We start from the raw sequence: 20,036 nt of genomic DNA, 5'->3' as shown, positions 1-20,036 counted from the left end.
AAGTATCAAAGGACCCCATGAGCTACGTAAAGTACAATGGGCAGACCGCATCCCCTAGAACACACTCGCGGACAGTCACACACACGAACAGGAAAACAGCAAACACACAACCAGCTTTCAGAGAGGACACAGCTCCAGCCAGGAAGACAGTAATACTCCCTACACATGGCTCAGCTCCTTGCACATGTTCTCAGCACTGAGGGGGCCAGCGTCTCCTGTTACCCATGCGACTGCCCTCTGTGCGTGATGAAAGCAAGCTGTCTTTGTATTTTTCTTAATTACAAGTAATCCTGCTTCTCTTCATTATTCTTTTTTTTTATATAGAACTGTTGCAGATTAAGAGTTCTTGTATTCCTTATCATAGATAGCAAACTTCCGTGTCTATACGTGAACATGCATCTATATAATAATCTTTATACAGATAATCCAATTGCCTGGATTTTTAATAAAAATGTAAATCTGTATACCATTTTAAAGCTGTATTTGAGCTGTTGGGACAAGAAAAATAATGCTGGGTGCAAACCTCACAGGGCATTTAAAAAATTCCCCACGAGCACCAGTGAGCAGGGACACTAGGTTCACCTGCAGCTTATGGTGAAGACAAGGGTCTGGAACCAAAGCCACAGCTAAGTCCCAGGTGAGCTGCTCCTCAGCAGAGGGAGTGGAGTGAGACCCTGGGAGCATCCTGCCTCACGGCATCTCCACAACCAACCCCATCAAGCAGGACAGCCAAGAGGTCTCTGAAATCGCATCTGCTTCCAGTCCCCCTGCTGGTAAAAACCCCCAGCCTCCTTGGGACACTCTCCACAGGGGCTCTGGTGGACCCTGGGAGCAGCCCTTTGCATGAGGAGAACATGAGCTGCCCAGTCACAGTCCTCCCAGCGAACCACTGTCAGTAACGGCTGGCACAGACCCCACTTCTGCTGGTGAAGCTCCAGCCCCGGGGAAGGTACCCGCTCTGCTCAGATCTGCCAGACTGGCAAGCGTGGGGCCTAAGGGAGAGGACAGAACAAGGCACGCTCCTGCTGGGGTCCGCTTTTATCTCACGCTTTCCCTCAGGCCCCTTCCTCCCAGAAACGGCACCTTTCTCATAGCAAAGACCACTGGCTGGGTGTCAAGAGACGATCCCACTTTGGCTCTGCCAATGACAAGGTGGGGGTGGGATCATGCACTCAATGTCAACAGACAGAGGACATCCCACACGGTGCCATGCTCCATCCAGGAAACAGGCATGTAAGAAGTCCCCTCGTATTTACCAAAGAGAGGACTTACGTTCTGCTATATGTTCCTAAGAACTTGCTCAAGGTCATGCAGCTAGCAAGTGAGAGAACCCTGAACTATGGCTTGTTCTGCTGCCACACCATCCAACAAGGCAGGAGACAGCACGACCTCCACGTCCCTTCCTCTTTCTATCTCCTGTTTAGTTTTACTAGGACGGAGGAAGAGGAAGGCAGGTGAGGGTCAAGGGACAGACAGGCCCGTGGTAGCAGGACAGCAGTCTGTGGGGGAGGCCATGCAGCTGGGGCTACCACCCAGTATTAAGAATTTTATTAACCTACTAATAACTGAAAACTCACTTTTTAAAATTGTGTTGTTCATACTCAGTTGTTCATACTCAATGCAATCAGCTAACATCATCCTCAATGATGAAAAGCTGAGAGCTTTTCCTCTGAGATCAGGAACAAGAGAAAGATGTCCACTATCATTGCTTTTATTCAACACAGTACTGGAAGTCTTAGCCACAGCAATCAGGCAAGGAAAAGAAAAAAAAGGCATCCAAACTGAAAGGAAGACGTGAAACTGTCACTGTCTTCAAATGACATCATACTCTACACAGAAAATCCTTAAGACTCCACCAAAAAATGGTTAGAACTAATAAATGAATTCAATAAAGTTGCAGGATGAAATCTGTTGTATTTCTTTTTTTTTAAGATTTATTTTTTTTTTTTTAAGATTTTCTTTATTTGTCAGAGAGACAAAACACAAGCAGGGGGAGTAGCAGGCAGAGGGAGCAGCAGACTCCCCACTGAGTAGGGAGCCTGACGCAGGACTCGATCTCAGGACCCTGGAGTCATAACCTGAGCTGAAGGCAGATGCTTAACTGACTGCATCACCCAGGCGTCCCAATCTGTTGCATTTCTATACACTAATAAGGAACTATCAGAGAAGCTAAGAGAACAATCCCATTTACAATTGCATCAAAAAGAATAAGATAGGTAGGAATAACTTTAACCAGGGAGGTGAAAGACCTGTGCTCTGAAAACTATTAACCCTGATGAAAGAATGTTAAGACAACACAAACAAACGAAAGACAGTCCCCATGCTCATGGGCTGGAAGAACAAATATTGTTAAAATGTCCGTATTATCCAAAACAATCTACAGCTCCAATGTGATCTCTATAAAAATTCCTATGGTACTTTTCATAGAAATAGAACAAACAACCCTAAAATGTGTATGGAACCACAAAGGCTCTGAACAGCCAGAGCAGTCCCGAGAGAGAACACAGCTGGGGGCTCTGTCACACTCCCTGATTTCAAGCCATATTACAAAGCTAGAGTCATCAAAACAGTATGGTATGAGCATAAAAACAGACACACAGGTCAATGGAACAGAGCAGTGAGCTCACAAGTAAACCCATGCACAGACGGCCAATTGATTTCCCACACTTACTTAAAAGGGCCAGCATCAAAAAGGCAAAAGGTAAGTGCTGGCGAGGATGTGGAGAAAGGGGAACCCTCGTGCACTGCAGGTGGGAACGCAGACTGGTGCACCTACTGCGGAAAATAGTGCGGAGGCTCCTCAAAAAACTACAAATGGAGCTGCCCTACAGTCCAGCAACCCAACTTCTGGGGATATATCTGAAGGAAGTAAAATCACTGTCTTGTGAGTACGTGCAGCCCACGTTCAAGGTAGCATTACTCACGACAGACAAGATATGAACACACCCTCAGTGTCCATCAACGGATGAGTTCATTAAAAATATGTGGTGGATATACACAATGCAGTATTATTCAGCCATAAAAAAAGAGAGTGCTCTAAATCTTGCCATCTGTGGTAACGTGGATGGACCTTGAGGGCATTATGCCAAGTGAAATAAGTCAGAGAAAGAAAGACAAATACTGTATGATTTCACTTATATGTGCAACCTTTAAAAAAACAAAACAAAACAAACGCTTCTAAATACAGAGGATGGGTGGTCACCGGAGGCAGGGGGTGCCTGAAATGGGTGAAGGAGTCAGAAGGTACAGACGTCCAGTGATAACATTAATAAGCCACGAGGTGTGACGTACAGCATGGAGACCACGGTTAATAAGACCGTGCTGCGTATGTGAAAGTTGCTAAGAGCATAAATCTTAAAAGTTTCATCACAAGAAAAAAAACTCTGTAACTAGGGGCGCTGACAGATGCTAACTAGACTTGTGTGGTGATCTTTCACAGTCTATACACGTATCGAATCATTATGTTGAGCACCCGAAACTTATATAATGTGTCAATTATACCTCAATAAAAAAAGAATCAGCATTAACCTAGTACTAACCCAAAATTCACTTTTTAAAACTGTGTCTTGCCAAAAGGAGGAAAAAATCCACTTTTAAAAACAACTTTCTTGGGGTGCCTGGGTGGCTCAGTCGTTAAGCGTCTGCCTTCGGCTCAGGGCGTGATCCTGGAGTCCTGGGATCGAGCCCCACATCAGGCTCCTCCGATGGGAGCCTGCTTCTTCCTCTCCCACTCCCCCTGCTGTGTTCCCTCTCTTGCTGGCTATCTCTCTGTCAAATGAATAAATAAAATCTTAAAAAAAAAAAAAAACTTTCTTGAATATAATGTAATGAAACTGCCCACACACACAAAGCCTACACCGTATTCAATTGGGCTGCTACAAGGATTAGTTCATGGAATAAACGTAGTACGAAGAGTTCTGAGATTAGATCAAAAGTTTATAAATGAAATTTATTAGTTTTTTTTTTCACTAGAAACACAAATGAAAACTAATTCAATCAAACTAGAATCTACAGATAAAACTCATTATCATGATCCAATGGCATTTATAAAGCAAAGTCTTCAGTTTCCATAAACAACAGACCTGACCTCAGGTTTTCCTCTATGAAACAACCATGGCACCCAACAGGGTGTGGCCACAGAGGAGAGGAGCCAGGTCAGCTGCCAATGGCTCGTTCGTGAAATTAAAGGAATAAACGCCCGTGAGTGGCCACATCGGAATAAAAGCAACACGGTTGCGTGATCTCCATTACTCAACACTCCACAAGCAAGGCACTGGGAGAGGACACAGGGCGGGTGGGACGTGGCCTAGCCCCAAAGGGCAGTCACTGACATCTGGGAGACCAGGTCCACGGACAAAACAGGCAGGACAGAATGTGTATGGGCCAAAATCACGAACACCACAAAAAGGTGTCCTATTTTCCTAAAGTTAGCAAGGCTTATAAGGGATCAAACTGACTATTCTCCTCAGGTTACCACAATACTGAGACAGGATTAAGACCGACACATTTCTCAGCGCTGGAATGAGGCAGCTCCTGTGAGCACGTGACCCAGCTGAGACGGAGGTCTAGAGGGCCACTTTCAAGGAACGCGGGACGCCATCTGTACACAGCTCTGTCTGAACGTCACTAACCCGGCAGGACCCCGGGCTCTGCTGTGTGAGAGATGAAGCCACAGCACATCACAAAAACACCTTAATTAAATACACCTTCTTATCTTTTCTGTGAAACACGAACCAAAACTTTAAAAAGCACAACGGAAGAAAAAGCTGGCAAGAGCACGGACCCTTCGATAGGCAGGGGTCTCCAGAACCATGACAATCAATCAGTCAGGCAGTACCTGTAGGTCTACAAGCTGCACCGTTGACTTTCCTTGGAGGCACAAGGCCTGAGCAATAAAAGCATGCAGATCCTCCAGGCAAAGAGTGTCCACCTGAAAGGGAGAAAGAGAGAGAGAAGCAGCATTAGCTCTGGGAGAAACCCCACACTCTGCACGTGGACTCAACAACTAAACACAGGCGTGTGCAGGAGCTGTGGACGAGCCAGAGATGGAGGTCAGCGGGGCCTCTTTGTCCAGAGCCACAGTCCATGATGCCCAGGGCCACTCTGGACAGGACCCTGGTCACTCTGCAGCAAGGGGGGGGGGAGCGCTAGAAAGCCTGGGAGGGGCCATGAGCCACAACCAAGCCCGAGTCCTAGAGCAACACAGGCGGCTGTTTCGGGCACCAATTCCCAGAGCTGGCAATTTAGGGGTTTGTAGCGTGAGCCGGGGTGATCAAGGCGGTTTGGATAAACTTTCACTTTCACCAGCCCTGATGATACTTGCATACTTAGATCCCAGCTGAATGGAAACCAGGACCCCCACATATGAGCCCCTCCAATCCTCTGTGGAATCAAGGGGTCCAACCAAAATGCGAGCAAGAACTAAGAGGGCGGGGATTTGGAGCGACAGATGGGGGAAGTCTGGGTCTCGAGAAAATGATGGGAATGAGGACAAGGCCTGGGAGCACCGTGGACAGTAGGCTGCTCCAGGGGAACACTTCCTCCCCAGGTTACCGGGTGGTGACTCTTCCAGCTCAGCCACCAAATTCTGCCAGCCAGAGAAAGCACAGCAGTTCCCTTGCTCAGTGTTTCCACCACCATCACAAGAATACGAGAACTTCTTTCCATAGAGGACAATGTCCTGTGGCAAGTAAAGGCTTAAACAGAAAAAATCAGGATGACAACCACAAATGCATGGGTAAGAATTCTGATTCTTCCTCAGTGATAAAAGTGGTTAATGTTTACTCCTGATAAAAATGACCCCACCATAAACCAGAAAGACAGTTCACTGGGAACTCCTGCTCTCCCTGGCCAGGACCCGCTGACCTCTCCTGGAAAAGCAAGTACTTCTGGCGTTCGTCATCTCGGCCCCACGGGAGGCACCAACCCTGTCACTACCCTGCCCTGTTCCATTCTGAAGTACTTATTGCCTTGGTATAAATTACAGGTGTAACTATTTCAGGGAATAACAAAAGAGTCCACAGATATGTAGTACTGATGATCCAAGAAAAAAGACTCCAGTCTACAGAAGCAAGACTGAGCAGAGAACATGTTTTTTTATTCCATAAACCCCATCTCCCTCCGTTTAGACTGGCTTTGTTGGAATGTAATTCGACTTCTTGCCATCAGTAACTTTTGAAGAAGGCTGATTTTAAAGCACCAACTTATGAGAAAAGAGAACTATCTCATGTACCATTGCTTTCACAGGTAATCCACTCCAGCAGGTAACAGGTCTAAACCACCACAGAGGGTGCCAGAGTCTTAATAACACCAGATTTTTTTAGGATTTCACAGAACAGATACTACTATTTAAAGCATTTGCTCAACTAGAGATTATAAAAACTGTACGCTTCCTATGATGTAAACGTTCCCTTCCAGAGAATGTTCTCAGAGAAGCGGTTAATAAAAAGTGTTGTTGTTGACTGGGAGGTTATGAGAGCATTTCGTTTCTCTACAGGTTCTGTACCCACGTCACACAACAAAACATCTAACTTAAGCTTAACCACAGAAAAGTATAATATTTTTATAAATTTGTCTTTTTAGCCTTATGGAACCCTAAGAGAATAATTAACCCCGTGAATAATATTACAGTTCCTTCTTAATCTCAGAGATGCCACTGATGTGTCAATTCACTGTTTTTCAGTTTCAAAAAGCTCCAATTAAAATATGCTCTTTAAGTAAAACCAACATCGTATGTCTGCCTCATGCTGACTCACAATAGAGAGATGTTCATTTAAAGGTAATCATTAGTGTTATCAGAAAGAAGGTAAAGGTGGAAATTTTCCTCCTGATGCTTCTCTTGCTTCGGGTTTATAGAGATACTGGAAATGCGAAGCTACTGTTCTGTGGTTTGGACACGGATTTTCGTAACTGACAGTCACCAGCACAAGTGATGAACACAAACAGGTTCAACAACCCTCTTACTGGAAAGAGTAATTCAAAATGTGTGTCCGAGGCGTGACTGTTCGTATGCACACAGACAGTATTAAGAAGAAAACACACTTCCTTCTCTGGAGGAGAAACCTCAGCTCATGGCTATCCGCCATTCCCAATCCCCATGATGGCCCTAGCTTGGCCATCTGGACACTAATGAACCATGGACAGAAAATATTAACTGATACATGCTTGCATATTTAGTACATGATATCAAAAGAAAGGCAGTTTTACACTTAAAAATCCATCCTCTATTCAATTATATTGCGAAGTCTGGTACCAATAACAAAATGTTCTATTCAAAAACGGTAAAGCAAAAACTAAAGTTTACGCCGGTGCATGTGAAACCAATAACAAAGCAATAAAATCTCTAAGAGTTATTTAGCCATACTACATTTTTACAAAATGCAAAACGCAGAACTAGCTATAGATTGGCAGAGCCAAGAGAAAAGAACAATTTGGAAAAGGAAAAGAAAAATCAGTATAAAGCTCCCTTGAAATGTAATTCCATGGTAAGAGTGAGTTTCTTGAAGACAATCAATAATTCATAAAGTGAATTCAGGTTTGAGAAACAGTCACCTAGCTCTCTATTCCAGGCAAATGAAAATTGGACATTTATGCTAAAGGAGTCCCCAGACCCACCACATACAGAGACCAGAGCAGAAGGCAAGACAGCTCAAAGGCGTCAAGAGGACAGGAGGTCTAGATGGGCTGAAGAAATACAGACATGATTGCAAAGGACTTTTTTTTTACTGTTGTTGTGACAAATGTGAGACAAAATCATCTAAAAATAATACAGCCAAGAAAAGGAAGTGCGAGGAACAGGGACTGGAAGAGGGAGTGATTTGGGCCTTCTTTCACTGAGGTGTCCAAACATTATCCTGCACAGGGGCAACTATTAAAAAGACAAATACTCTCATGGGTCTTTATCATTTTCACACATAACCTAAGTGTAAAACTAATGAAACAGAACCGCCTAGCTTGTTGAGGGTTACCAATCAGGGCCTAGCACTGCATTCCTCATGTGAGGCCTCCAACCCCTGGTTTAATGGGGCAGGGAAGACACAGACCATGATGATGATGACCCCAGCAGACATTTTATTGGGCACTTCCGTAAACACATCTCATGTTTTCCATAATGCAATGCCCCAATAACCCCAGGAGGTACCCACTGCCTTGTCCTAGACTGGAGAGTGAAGGGAAGTGCTCAGTAAACAACTGCTCGAGCAGTGACGTTGGAAGGCGCCGGCCAGAAGCCACCAGGCCTTCTCACCACAACACTGGACCCTCGATAGGAGCAACTTCCTGGACAGTGACAGCACCAAGGGAGGCACTACATGGTTCAAAGTGCTCGGAAAGCAGACATAAACCTGCATGGTTTCCCATGCCTCTACTACACTTACATGCATTACAAGCCTCTACGTCCAACACAGACAAGCGTCTAATATGTGTGCCACCAGGGATCCCTGTTTCAGCTCAACAGCTGCAAGGGACTCACGCTTATGGGGCAGCTACTGGACAGGAGGACACGGGAACGGGCCCAGGGCCAGACCCCACAGCGCCACAGCTCACAAAAGGCAAGGACAGGAGTGAGGAGCCAGTGCAGCACCTAGAACGAGGAGCTGAGGTTACCTGCACAAAGAGGTAGATCAAGAGGCAGCACAACGCCTTGAAGGGGTTCTCCACTGCCTGCAGCTCTTCTCTTGAGGAGGAAAGGTCGAAACAGCCAAGGAGGGCATCCAAGCGCCGGGCTTGTATTCCAGGCTCTTGGTTCAGCCATAATAATTTCAAATTAGGTGTTCCCCCTAGTTAAAAAAAAAAAAAAAAAAAAGTCTACTTACCATTATTCTTTGCACCAGCAAGTTATCACATGCTTCTTGTAGAAATACAGTAAAAGAATAGAAGACACTAACCTCTTCTGTGACATCCTTGGGCTTGAAGGTGTAAAGGACTAGAAAGTAAACACGAACAAACCTACCTGGCTGAAAGAAAGAAACCCTCAAAGGCCAGCATGTATGTACTTCACTGAGAACATTCTTTTTTAAGGACTCTGTTTTGAGGGAAACTAGGGCTTTTTTCCTACTTGTGCTGCATCCTGCATTGTTAAGAATGTTTTTCAGAGTATGTTTAAAAGGTCCTGTCTCCGAGTGTGGGAAAGAACACAGCCACAGTGGAATGCTGGTGCAAAGACCACGAACTTACCCTGTTAGCTTGCCCTCTTATTCCCCTAGACCGGCAGTTTTCAAACTTCAGTGTAAAAAGAATCCACTGCAGAGACTGTAAAAGATGCATTTTCCTGGGTTCTGCATGCAGAAAGCCTGCTTTACCAAGCATGATGCCCAGGAGTCTTCACTGAACAACCTAGAGACTTGGATGCAGGATCTGTGGGCCCCAGGCTTTGGAAAGCATGTCCCTAAAACTATCAAACAAAAGAAATTCCTAAAACGTAATTTCCAGTGTTTCATTTCTATGTTTTATATTTACATTTAAATTATTAAAGTTAAAAAAAACACACACAACCCTTACTCATTTCCTTAAATCACAATACAGGCGGGGGTCCTGCTGGCAGCTGCAGACACAGGCAGGTCACAGGGCTGAGCCAGGTCCCGCTACGGGCAGCTGCTGTGATTTCTGCAGGGTCACGAAGCTACAACACCATGCCGCAAGAGCCAGGACGGCTGAGGTCGGAATGTCTCACACATCTACTACAGAAACAAAACCCAGGAACCAAACGGTATCAGTATTAAAGGACTCAAAGAAGAAGCTCTCCTCTTTTTCCCTTTTTTCCATTTTTTCCCCATTTCTCACAGTATCATTTAATATTCTCGGCCATACAGCTCCCACCACCGAAAGTGCAACAACCCAGCAAAAGTCACTTGCACTTCTGAGATGGCTGAAGTGTTTCCTCCATCAAAGAACTTTTTCATTGTTTACTTTGGAGAGAAAAAAAACCATTTTTCTCTTGAAAGAAAGAAAATAGTGAAAACAACTGGCAAACAACAATCTGTGGCACCAGTTAATAAGATGGAGCTGTCATTCCGAAACCATCATGAAGGTCAGCCACGACTTCTTAGACACACACTGTTCAGAAAAATCATCATCTTGTAGGGTCAGCAAACTGTAGCCCAGGGGCCAAATCCAGCTTACTGCCTGTTTTTGTAGGCCCATAAACTAAGAATGGTTTTCACATGTTTAAATGATTGAAAAAAAAATCAAAAGAATTTAAAAATAGTATTTCACAATGTGAGAAAATCATGTGAAATACCAATTTCAACGTCCCTAAATAAAGTGCCACCACGACGGCACCACCACACTCACTGTGCTGTCTGTGGCCCCCACGCAGTCCAAGTGCAGAGCTGGGCTGCTGCAGCAGAGACCACGATGCCCCCAAAGCCTAAAATACAGAAGTCTGCCAAGCCCTGATCTAAGGTAAGTGATGAATGCCCCATTATCACAGTTGTTTCAAACACGCTCAAGTAGTTGAAAAACACTTTTTCTAACTCTAAAAGTCACGCATTGTAAAAAAAAAACTAAGGAAAAAAAAGGCCTAGGAAAATAAAAACATTTACGATCCCACCACCCACATATAGCCATATTTTAAAATATAGCTTCTAGTCCTTTTTTCACTGCATATACAACATTTATGCACACAGCTGAGAGGCCAAGTCCCCATCAGAATGTGTGGGGATGGACAGTGGAAAGATTGTAGCTTGCATTTCATTTGCTTACACATAAGAGTTTAATACAAAAAGAATGAGATTCATGAGATATACTGAGAGTCCAGTGTGGTGGCAGCAATAAACACGAGATGTCCTGAACAGTGACATGCTGGTGGCCACTACTCCCAGCCTTGGTATCATCTGGGAATTGGTTAGAATTGCAAACTCCTGGAGCGCCTGGGTGGCTCAGTCGGTTGGACATCCAACTCTTGGTTTCAGCTCAGGTGGTGATTTCATGGGATGTGAGATTGAGCCCTGCACTGAGCCCCACACTGGGCTCGCGCTCAGTGGGGAGTCTGCTTGAATATTCTCTCCCTCTGCCCCTCCCCCCTGTTCATGCTCATTTGTGTGCGTGTGCTCTCTCCCTCTAAAATAAAGAAATCTTTAAAAAAAAGAAAAAAGAATTGCAAATTCTCAGGCCGCACCCCAGGCCTAGTAGGGGTACAGCAATCTGTTAACATGCTCTCCAGGTAGTTTGGATACAGGCAGAGTTTGAATACCACTCAATATTCTTCCACAAAACAGCTAAGAAATCATTTACACAGACAAGAGTAACTCGCCAATAATAAAGAAATTGGCTCTTGAGGTCTAATGATAAAATTGATTCCAGAAAACCACCAGTTTGAAAAACCACGTCCTCAAAAATCTCTATTTTAATCAGAGAATTTCAATCCTAAATTCAGTCAGTAATTTATTTTGTCGAGAACAAGGTACTGAACACCTGTCTGCGTATTAATGTAAGAGACGTGACACCTCTGCAGCCCTCCCCAGAGACTGAGGGTCTTTGTCTTCAATGCAAGAGAACACATTCTGGGGCTGTGGCCATTTTACGTCATGCTAGGCTGCAAGGCACCCTCTGATGATCCTACATAATGGCCTTAATTATAAGGCTGGTTCTTTTCCTAACTAGCGCCCACAGAGATTTACTTCTCAGTTGATAGATTTCATCATCTTAAGCCAGAAGTTGTGAATTTCTTTGAAGGATCATTCAGATTAGTTCTCTTCCACTGTTCAACTCACTCTAGAAGAAGTGCTTTTTAAACATGGTGATAACCCAAGAGGGCTGAGACTACCTAACACAAAAGACACCATTAGTAATTTCAGTTTAAAAGAAACCTATTTTGGGGCGCCTGGGTGGCTCAGTCAGTGAAGCGTCTGCCTTCAGCTCAGGTCATGATCCTGGGCTCCTGGGATTGAGCCCATCGAGCTCCCTGCTCAGCGGAGAGCTTGCTTCTCCCTCTCCCTCTCCCTTTGCTGCTCCCCCTGCTTGTGCTCTCCCTCTGCCAGATAAATAAAATCTTTAAAAATTTAAAATAAATTTATTTAAAAAAATTTAAAAATAATAAAATAAAAATAAATAAAAGAAATCTATTTTGATCAGAATTAAAAGGCAGATCAGCTCAGAGCTCCTCTTCTCCACCACACACACCCCCTTGCTCCTGGGGATCAATAAGACTGTGCCAGAAAGGATGGCCCCTATACTTCTCCCAGAGCTCTGGGCAGCTGAGATGTTTCAAAGAGCTACAGACCTAAACAATCGATCTCATCTCTAGGTCACCAACTACCAACACATCTAAAACACATCAGCTTCAAAAACCTAATTACATTAACTTGGTAAAAAATTTTGTGTGAACAGATGGACAGGAAAACCTAGGATCCTTCCGGGGGACCTGAGGCCACAGAAGGAGGTGCAGACGGGCAGGGAAGGAAGTCACTTCTGTGAATGATAAGAGACCTTCTCAAGAGACACCTGGAGGACCCACTGCTGGCAGAGGGTTGCTGCGTGCCTCGTAACAAAGCAATGTAAGTAATGGTTCTGTTTGTGTTTTTGCAGCAGTAAACAGAAGTGAGTGAATTAAGACACTCCTAAGACTGCGGCAAGTCTGTATGCTTTTTATATGGAAATATATATTTCGATAGCTGGGTTTTAGAGTTTTCTTAGGATTACTTCCCTTGCACACTGCTCGGGTGAGAAAAACCATACACGTGTCTGGCTTGCGTCCACTGTCAGGATATGACTGGTGAGAGGTCTCGAAATTAACATGCATACATCTTATGTCTTAAGTTTACCTGTGAAGGTTTTAGGTTCATCAGTTTGATTTAAATGAATATTTTTTTTTTTTTAAAGATTTTATTTATTTATGTGACAGAGTGACAGAGAGACAGCCAGCGAGAGAGGGAACACAGCAGGGGGAGTGGGAGAGGAAGAAGCAGGCTCACAGCGGAGGAGCCTGATGTGGGACTCGATCCCGGTACGCCGGGACCACGCCCTGAGCCGAAGGCAGACGCCTTAACGACTGCGCTACTCAGGCGCCCCTAAATGAATATTTTAATTAGCATTCTCTGTTTAGTAGAGTATTCTTGGCCAAAAGAAAACAAAATTAAAAACGCTGACAACTCACACTTGCAAACTGAATCTTCAGTCTGGCTGGGTAAACTTCAAGAGCCTATTTATAATAAGCAAAAAAAAAAATCCATTCAGATATAAACAGAGTAGAATGCATTAATATCTCAATATATTACGCTCTAAGTGTACATGGATGAAATGTCTCATCTTGTGCTTGCAAAATGGCACTGTTGTGCCACCCCACCTAAGGCACTCAAGATACAGTGAATGTGGCTCTAAACAGTGAAACCCAACTGTAGGCGTGTGACTCAAATGTGTTTGTAACACAGTTATTTGAAAAATCTTCAGATTATTTTTACAAATGGAAAGAAAACCAGCATTGAGGTTTTGAAGCCATGTCTCTCGATCCACGATGTCAGGCAGGCAGGTCGAGAAGCGGCAGTCACACCATTGTCTTGTCACCACATGTGCGTCTGTGCACCCGGACTCCAGCTGGGGACTTTGATTTTACCACCCACAGAAACTGCTAGGACTTGACGAGACTTTCTAGATCCGTACACATCAGGTGTCAAGATGAAGGCTGTCGAGAGTATACCGAAGAGGGGCTGAAATAAGAAAGCTCTACTACGACGGCCCCAGCAAAGGAGGGCCTGAATCAAACATGGCAACTTCTTTTCAGGAAACGTATCACTTCATCTCACTTCAGGCTGTGAGACAGTCTTCTAAGATGACCTGTGAGAGTTCGGTGAGTCAAACATCCTTGTAAAGCTGAGAAATAACTATACTTATTTACTGATTCTTGAACAACCGTTAAAAAAAAATTCTAGGGGCACCTGGGTGGCTCAGCTGGTTAAGCCTCTGCCTTTGGCTCAGGTCATGATCCCAGGGTCCTGGGATCGAGAGCCCCACATCAGGCTCCCTGCTCAGTGGGGAGCCTGCTTCTCCCTCTCCCCCCTGCTTGTACTCTCTCTCTTAAATAAATAAATATTTTTTAAAAAGTTAAAAAATTTAAAAAAAAATTCTAGGTACACCAACTGCTAACTAGCTGTCCTAGGTCTCTGAAACGAGGATACGTTTATGATAACTAAAACCTGACACTGAGGAGAGAAAAACACAGTTCTGCTTCATCTGAAGAAGCAGCTCCAATTCTGGGGAAGAAAACGCCATTCCAAACGCCTGCCTGTGGTTTGTCCAAGACTCACGCCACAACATGCAGAGCACCACTAAGTGAGGAAGAGGGAAGAGAGGCGCTGCAAGTGTGTTGAGAATAAATAAGCACTTATGTGCTGAACTCAAGGGCTCTTCGAGAGCTGTGTCTGGGGAAAGGAAGCTCCATTCCAACGTACACCCTTCTTGCATCGTCAGAAACATCGTGTCTCAGGACACACTGTGAGGTAAGTGAAAGATGTGCTATTATCCACAGAATACAGATTAGATACATGAATGCAGCTTACAGCTTACAGACGTACACGTCTGAATATGTGCATACAACCTGTGTGCACACACACCCACACACACCCACAGGAACACAGAGGGGACACAGGGATGTAAGTGAGCTCCCAGAATAAAACACACCAGTCGTGAAATTTACTTTCCTGCTCCTTGCCTGGTCAATTTTAATTCTTTCTCCTATTTTTTAGGTAATCTCTGTAATTTTTCTGCTTCCCTGTGTTTCCTTCCCATTTCGTAGAAAAATATCTGTGATTTCTGTTTCTACATTTCTACTGTTTAAGAAAACAAGCTAAATCAAATGTGCTGTTAGAAGAAAGCCTTTTTTTGGGGCGCCTGGGTGGTACAGCGGTTAAGCGTCTGCCTTCGGCTCAGGGCGTGATCCCGGCGTTATAGGATCGAGCCCCACATCAAGCTCCTCCGCTGTGAGCCTGCTTCTTCCTCTCCCACTCCCCCTGCTTGTGTTCCCTCTCTTGCTGGCTGTCTCTATCTTTGTCAAATAAATAAATAAAATTTAAAAAAAAAAAAAAAAAGAAGAAAGCCTTTTTTTTAAAAGAACACTCCGGCCACTCTATGAGGAGACTCATTGAAAATACAACATTTATGAAATCAACCTGCTTGAAACTCTCTCAGGAGAACAAGAAAAATCAGACTTCTGTCCTGAGGTGACGCCCCTTCTACTGACGCCACCACTGGCCTCACCTGGGAACAATGGCTCCCCCTGCTCAACAAGGGCATTTCGCACCCGAGTTGGAGGCACCTGCACACGTCAGGTCTCCTGAGACAGATGTCAGGAGAGCACCACTCAGAAGGTGCTATGGTTTTAAACACATGCTGTCTGAGCAGTGGAGCACGCCCAGGACACAAATGTGGATGGTCTGTCTCCATTTTAGTTTCAAAACCAATCGGCATTTTTCCTCATGGATACAGAAAAGTATTGAAATATTAAAATCTTGTCATTTTCGTACCCTTATTAACATGAGCACAAACGAAGAGAGTCATTCATGTAAATTATCTGCAGCAAAAGCTCAGGGTCATACTTTGGTTTTCCAGCAATGGAAGATGGCTCTGCCCTCTCGCAAGCTCTGGAGCCGAGCCCTGACACGCAGCCCACGTGGCTACAGGCGAAACCTTCAGCCCTGACACGCAGCCCACGCAGCTACGTGCAGAACCTTCAGCCCTGACACGCAGCCCACGCGGCTACACACAGAACCTTCAGCCCTGACACGCAGCCCCGCAGAACCTTCAGCCCTGACACGCAGCCCCGCAGAACCTTCAGCCCTGACACGCAGCCCCGCAGAACCTTCAGCCCTGACACGCAGCCCACGCGGCTACACACAGAACCTTCAGCCCTGACACGCAGGCCACGCGGCTGCACACAGAACCTTCAGCCCTGACACGCAGGCCACGCGGCTGCACACAGAACCTTCAGCCCTGACACGCAGGCCACGCGGCTGCACACAGAACCTTCAGCCCTGACACGCAGGCCACGCGGCTGCACACAGAACCTTCAGCCCTGACACGCAGGCCACGCGGCTGCACACAGAACCTTCAGCCCTGACACGCAGCCCCGCAGAACCTTCAGCCCTGACACGCAGCCCACGCGGCTACACACAGAACCTTCAGCCCTGACACGCAGCCCCGCAGAACCTTCAGCCCTGACACGCAGCCCACGCGGCTACACACAGAACCTTCAGCCCTGACATGCAGCCCGGGCAGCTACACGCTGAACCTTCAGGGTCCAGCAGTGCCCAGGAGATGCTTGCATAAGCCCCAGAGGTAGTCTCTGTGACCATGATATGGCTTCTAGAGTTTATGAAAACATTTTAGGAAGTGGCCTTTAAAACTCATAATATGATGATGAACAGCCAAATATTCTCTTTAATTCAAACCATGAAGAAAACTATAATTCCTCTTCATATTATTTTTGGAAAGATACAAGAAGATGGAAATCACATATATAATAAGACATTTCTGAAAAATTATTTTGGCTATCCTTTAAAAATCTCTCTTGCTGTATAAACAGATGTTAATACATCTTCATTTGTTTTTCTGATAAATAGCTTTTTAGGTTTCAGTGTATCACTGGTTGAGGGAATAAGGAAATACTCCCTATACTAACTTGCCTCACCTTCTCTCCCAATACAATTTTTTGTATTTTTAAGAAAATTATTCTGCAGTGCTCACACCCTTATTTGGTAAGCTGCAGGCTTGTGTGATGGGAACAACAGTGGCATGAGAGAGTTCAACGCATACAAAACGGGAATATCCAAGTTTCAGAAAAGATACTTGCCCCTAAAACAATGGCAAGGAGCCCTAAGATAAGCCCGCAGCACGCTCCTCTTCTCCAACTTGCCTTCATGTACACCACTACCTCCCACTCGAATTCTGACTGTTTTCAGGTACTGAGAACTCGCAGGAAGAAAGGCTTCAGCTAATTTTTAGGTGAACTTTGTCTTTCGTTCCCTTCTATTACAGGTTTTAAGATAACACTCGTGAAGAGCAAACTTATTTTTCCAGCTGAAATAACTTTCCCTTTATCTTCCCTTTCCAGGTCATCAAAACATACTTCCAGTAGTAGGAAGGAGAATGGATTCAAGCAGAATACCAAGAATCCAGCCCTGTTAATTCGGCAGACATTTACTGAGCAACACCGGGTACTGGGCCCTGGGGATCAGGCAGCAATGGGCTCGGGCCCACAGCCACGTTCCTCTTGGTGTGTCTTGTCCTCCCCCGATGCAGACCTTGAACAGGAACCCAGGTGGAGCGAGGCAGGGCACACAGCAGACCGGCCCAGGGTCCTTCTGTGGAACGAAGGCCCATTCCTCTGCTGTTTTAGAACATTATTAGACAGATACACTCCTTATGAGCCCAGGGTTGACATGAAAATTAGTATATGTGCAGTTCTGGATAAATATGTTCCCACAATGGATCCATTATCGGACTTGCAGTGTATGGTGAACAAATGAGTGATGTATTTAAACCAAAACCGTCTGTACCTGGAATGTTCATCTGCAGAGGCCTGACGAGGTCCGGGTGCCTCAGTGGGTTCCCAGAATACACAAACCACTCCTTGACAGTGGGGCAGGTGCTGGCACCATCTGAGTAAAGACAGCAGGATCAATAGATGCACGTGAGTGAGTACCAACACTCGTCACCAGGCCAACAGGGGAACAGACCCGGCTCCCCTGGGGACCAATTTCAAGTTGGTGAATACAATGAGTTCTCACATCCAAGGTCACTAGGAGGGACCTCAGGCATCCAACAGTCGGCCCCCTACCCTCCGATCTCACTTCAACAAAAGCAATAACCTCTGGGGTGGGGGAGATGGCAGGAAAACCTGGGTCAGTAAACAATAATGGGGGGCAGAGATCGCACCTAGATGGTTCCTACAATGTCCTTCTTCCTGAGCCCTCACACTGCTCCACACAACATTTAGGGAAAACTGGGAGTAGGACAGTCCTTTCTAGTCTTTAGTTCACTGTTTTATGTACTTATCAAGACTATTACTACATTAGACATTTCAAAAAGTTAGTGGGAATAATCTAGAACAAAGGCATTTCTGTATGTTGGATTGTTAATTGCTATTAAAAATTCAGTTTGTCTTCTGTTCTATCTTCCTCAGTGAGAAAAGGTGGAAGGTGGCTTTCCTACTCGACAGTCTCACCTAGCTTGGGGTCATCAGGCTGCTGTCTCTCCAGCACCCAAACCCCCTGCCTCCCCTCCCCCAGGGTACCCAAGACCACCCCCTGGCCCTTTGGGACCTGGCTTCCTACCTCACACGGCCCGGCCCTGCTTAGACCATCTTCAGACTCACCCCATCCAAGGCATTCTCCATGTAAATGCAGGCTTTTTGGTTTTTTCTTTTTTACGATGAAAATGTGACCAGGCTGCTGGTCCTAATTTAAGATCCCACAACAACAGCCCACTGTACCAGCAGAAGACTGCAGACCTGGGAGCACACCGAGCTCCCCAGCTCCCACCCCACTGCACGCTGTCTGCCCCAGCATCCTCACCTAGACCTGTACACAGTGACCTGGAGGGCTCCCGGGTCTCTGACTTCCCAGTCCCCAGGGAACCCGGCTCTGGCTCACATCCTGCTCCTCGGCTGGAGTACCTCGCATCCTCAAACTCACCATGCCTTTTCTCACCTGCTCGGTCCAGACCCCCTTCCCTCCACCCACTCTAGGCACGCTTCTCTCCACGCCCAGACTTCTATGCTGTCCACCACGGTTCTTTGGCCAACACTGCACATGCCTACTTACTCCCCTCACTGCCCACCCAACTGAGCTCCTGGTATCAGAACTGAGACCTCTTCATAGTCCTCAGTCCCTAGCATGAGGCCCAGGCAGACGCCTGTTAACTCTAAGTTTGATGAACACACTCAACTTAACCTAAAATTCACACACGCAAAAAGAAAAAAAAAAAGAAAGAAAGAAAATTCTGAGTATTCTTACAGTTGTTAAAACAACAACAACAACAATGCACTCTATGTAATCTTCCTGGCCTAGGTATTCATTATACTAAAAAACAATCAACTGAGTGAACGGTGTTTTAAGTTGCTGTTTCTGAAAGGAGAGCCTTCTCTCACATCCAAGACAGACCTCACTAGGTTCAATATCTCACGGATGAGAGCTGTCCATCAGTCTGCCAGCTGTCTCCTTAGGAAATTACTGAAACATTTACAAAACCACATTTTCTACCATCTTTCAACTGAAACTGTCCTAAACCTCTAAATCCCGAGACTTGGGGTTGACTTCTCCAAGTTTAATTCTGAGTAACGTGAGAAGAAGGCACTGCTGCTGTTTATTAGACAACACCAGGTAGATTTCCTACTAAGACCTAGAGAAGTCAGGTTCTGGACAAATATTCCAAGGGAAATGCCACACACTAGTCAGTTATTCAGCTACAACCCAGGAAGAAAGAGCTGCCCACTGAGACCAGCTCACCAGGATCTATAAACCCCACTTCTGTGCAAGGCACACACCAGGCCCAAGACCAGCATGGACACCAGCTTCCCTCTTCTCCAAAATTTACATCACCACAGAGAGAAAATTCCTTCCTTTCTCCATAATTTAGACCAGTGAGGGTTAAGTCCATATTAACTACAGTTTCTCCTAATTAACAAAAGAACTAAAGCTTTTGCTTTCGAGGTGACTGACTTAATTCCAACGAGTTTCAATGACCACACAACACAGTCACAGAACAAGAGCGTGTCTTCTGCTTAAAATGCGTTCCCTAACAGCTACTAACAGAGGCTTGAATATGAAAACAGAGGCTTGAATATGAAAACCTATAATTTTTATAAGAAATCAACCAGGCAGAGGATGAAGGTAAAACAGATTGGAATTTTTACTCCCTAAAGGAAATTTTATCTGAAATTATAAGCAAGGATGCAGGAAATGGCAGAGATATGAAAACTGAGTATTTTCTGTGAGGTGCAGGGCAGGTAGAGGTGATGAATCACTCCACGGGTCCTGCAGGTCTCCTGCGCTCTGCCCTCCCTGCTGTGAGCTGCTGGGCAACAGGGGCACCCTCAGTGTGCCCTC

At 45.4% G+C, this 20,036-nt stretch overlaps 1 protein-coding gene across 12 annotated transcripts in view; it reads right to left on the bottom strand.

Moving 5' to 3' along the window:
• The window catches only part of FAM120B (family with sequence similarity 120B), a 107,697-nt gene that overhangs the window by 61,579 nt on the left and 26,082 nt on the right, over positions 1 to 20,036 (bottom strand). For 10 of the 12 annotated variants that reach the window (XR_005834437.1, XM_040628091.1, XM_040628083.1 and 7 more), the window contains 3 exons: positions 17,487 to 17,588; positions 8,605 to 8,777; positions 4,838 to 4,930 (listed from right to left, as the gene is read on the bottom strand). Coding sequence is in view for 11 of the 12 variants with exons in the window: in XM_040628091.1 (XP_040484025.1) it covers positions 4,838 to 4,930; positions 8,605 to 8,777; positions 17,487 to 17,588 (368 nt within the window). In the remaining variant the exon portion in view is untranslated. Of the gene's footprint in view, positions 1 to 3,914; positions 4,653 to 4,837; positions 4,931 to 8,604; positions 8,778 to 17,486; positions 17,589 to 20,036 lie in introns of those variants that run through there. The other 2 variants (XM_040628090.1, XM_040628086.1) reach the window with 2 other exon arrangements.

The sequence above is a fragment of the Ursus maritimus genome, unplaced genomic scaffold (genome assembly GCF_017311325.1).
Source record: "Ursus maritimus isolate PB19 unplaced genomic scaffold, ASM1731132v1 scaffold_13, whole genome shotgun sequence".
Lineage (NCBI taxonomy): Eukaryota > Metazoa > Chordata > Mammalia > Carnivora > Ursidae > Ursus > Ursus maritimus.
Note: the sequence above shows the minus strand (reverse complement) of the source record. Positions and strands in the feature narration are given on the sequence as shown.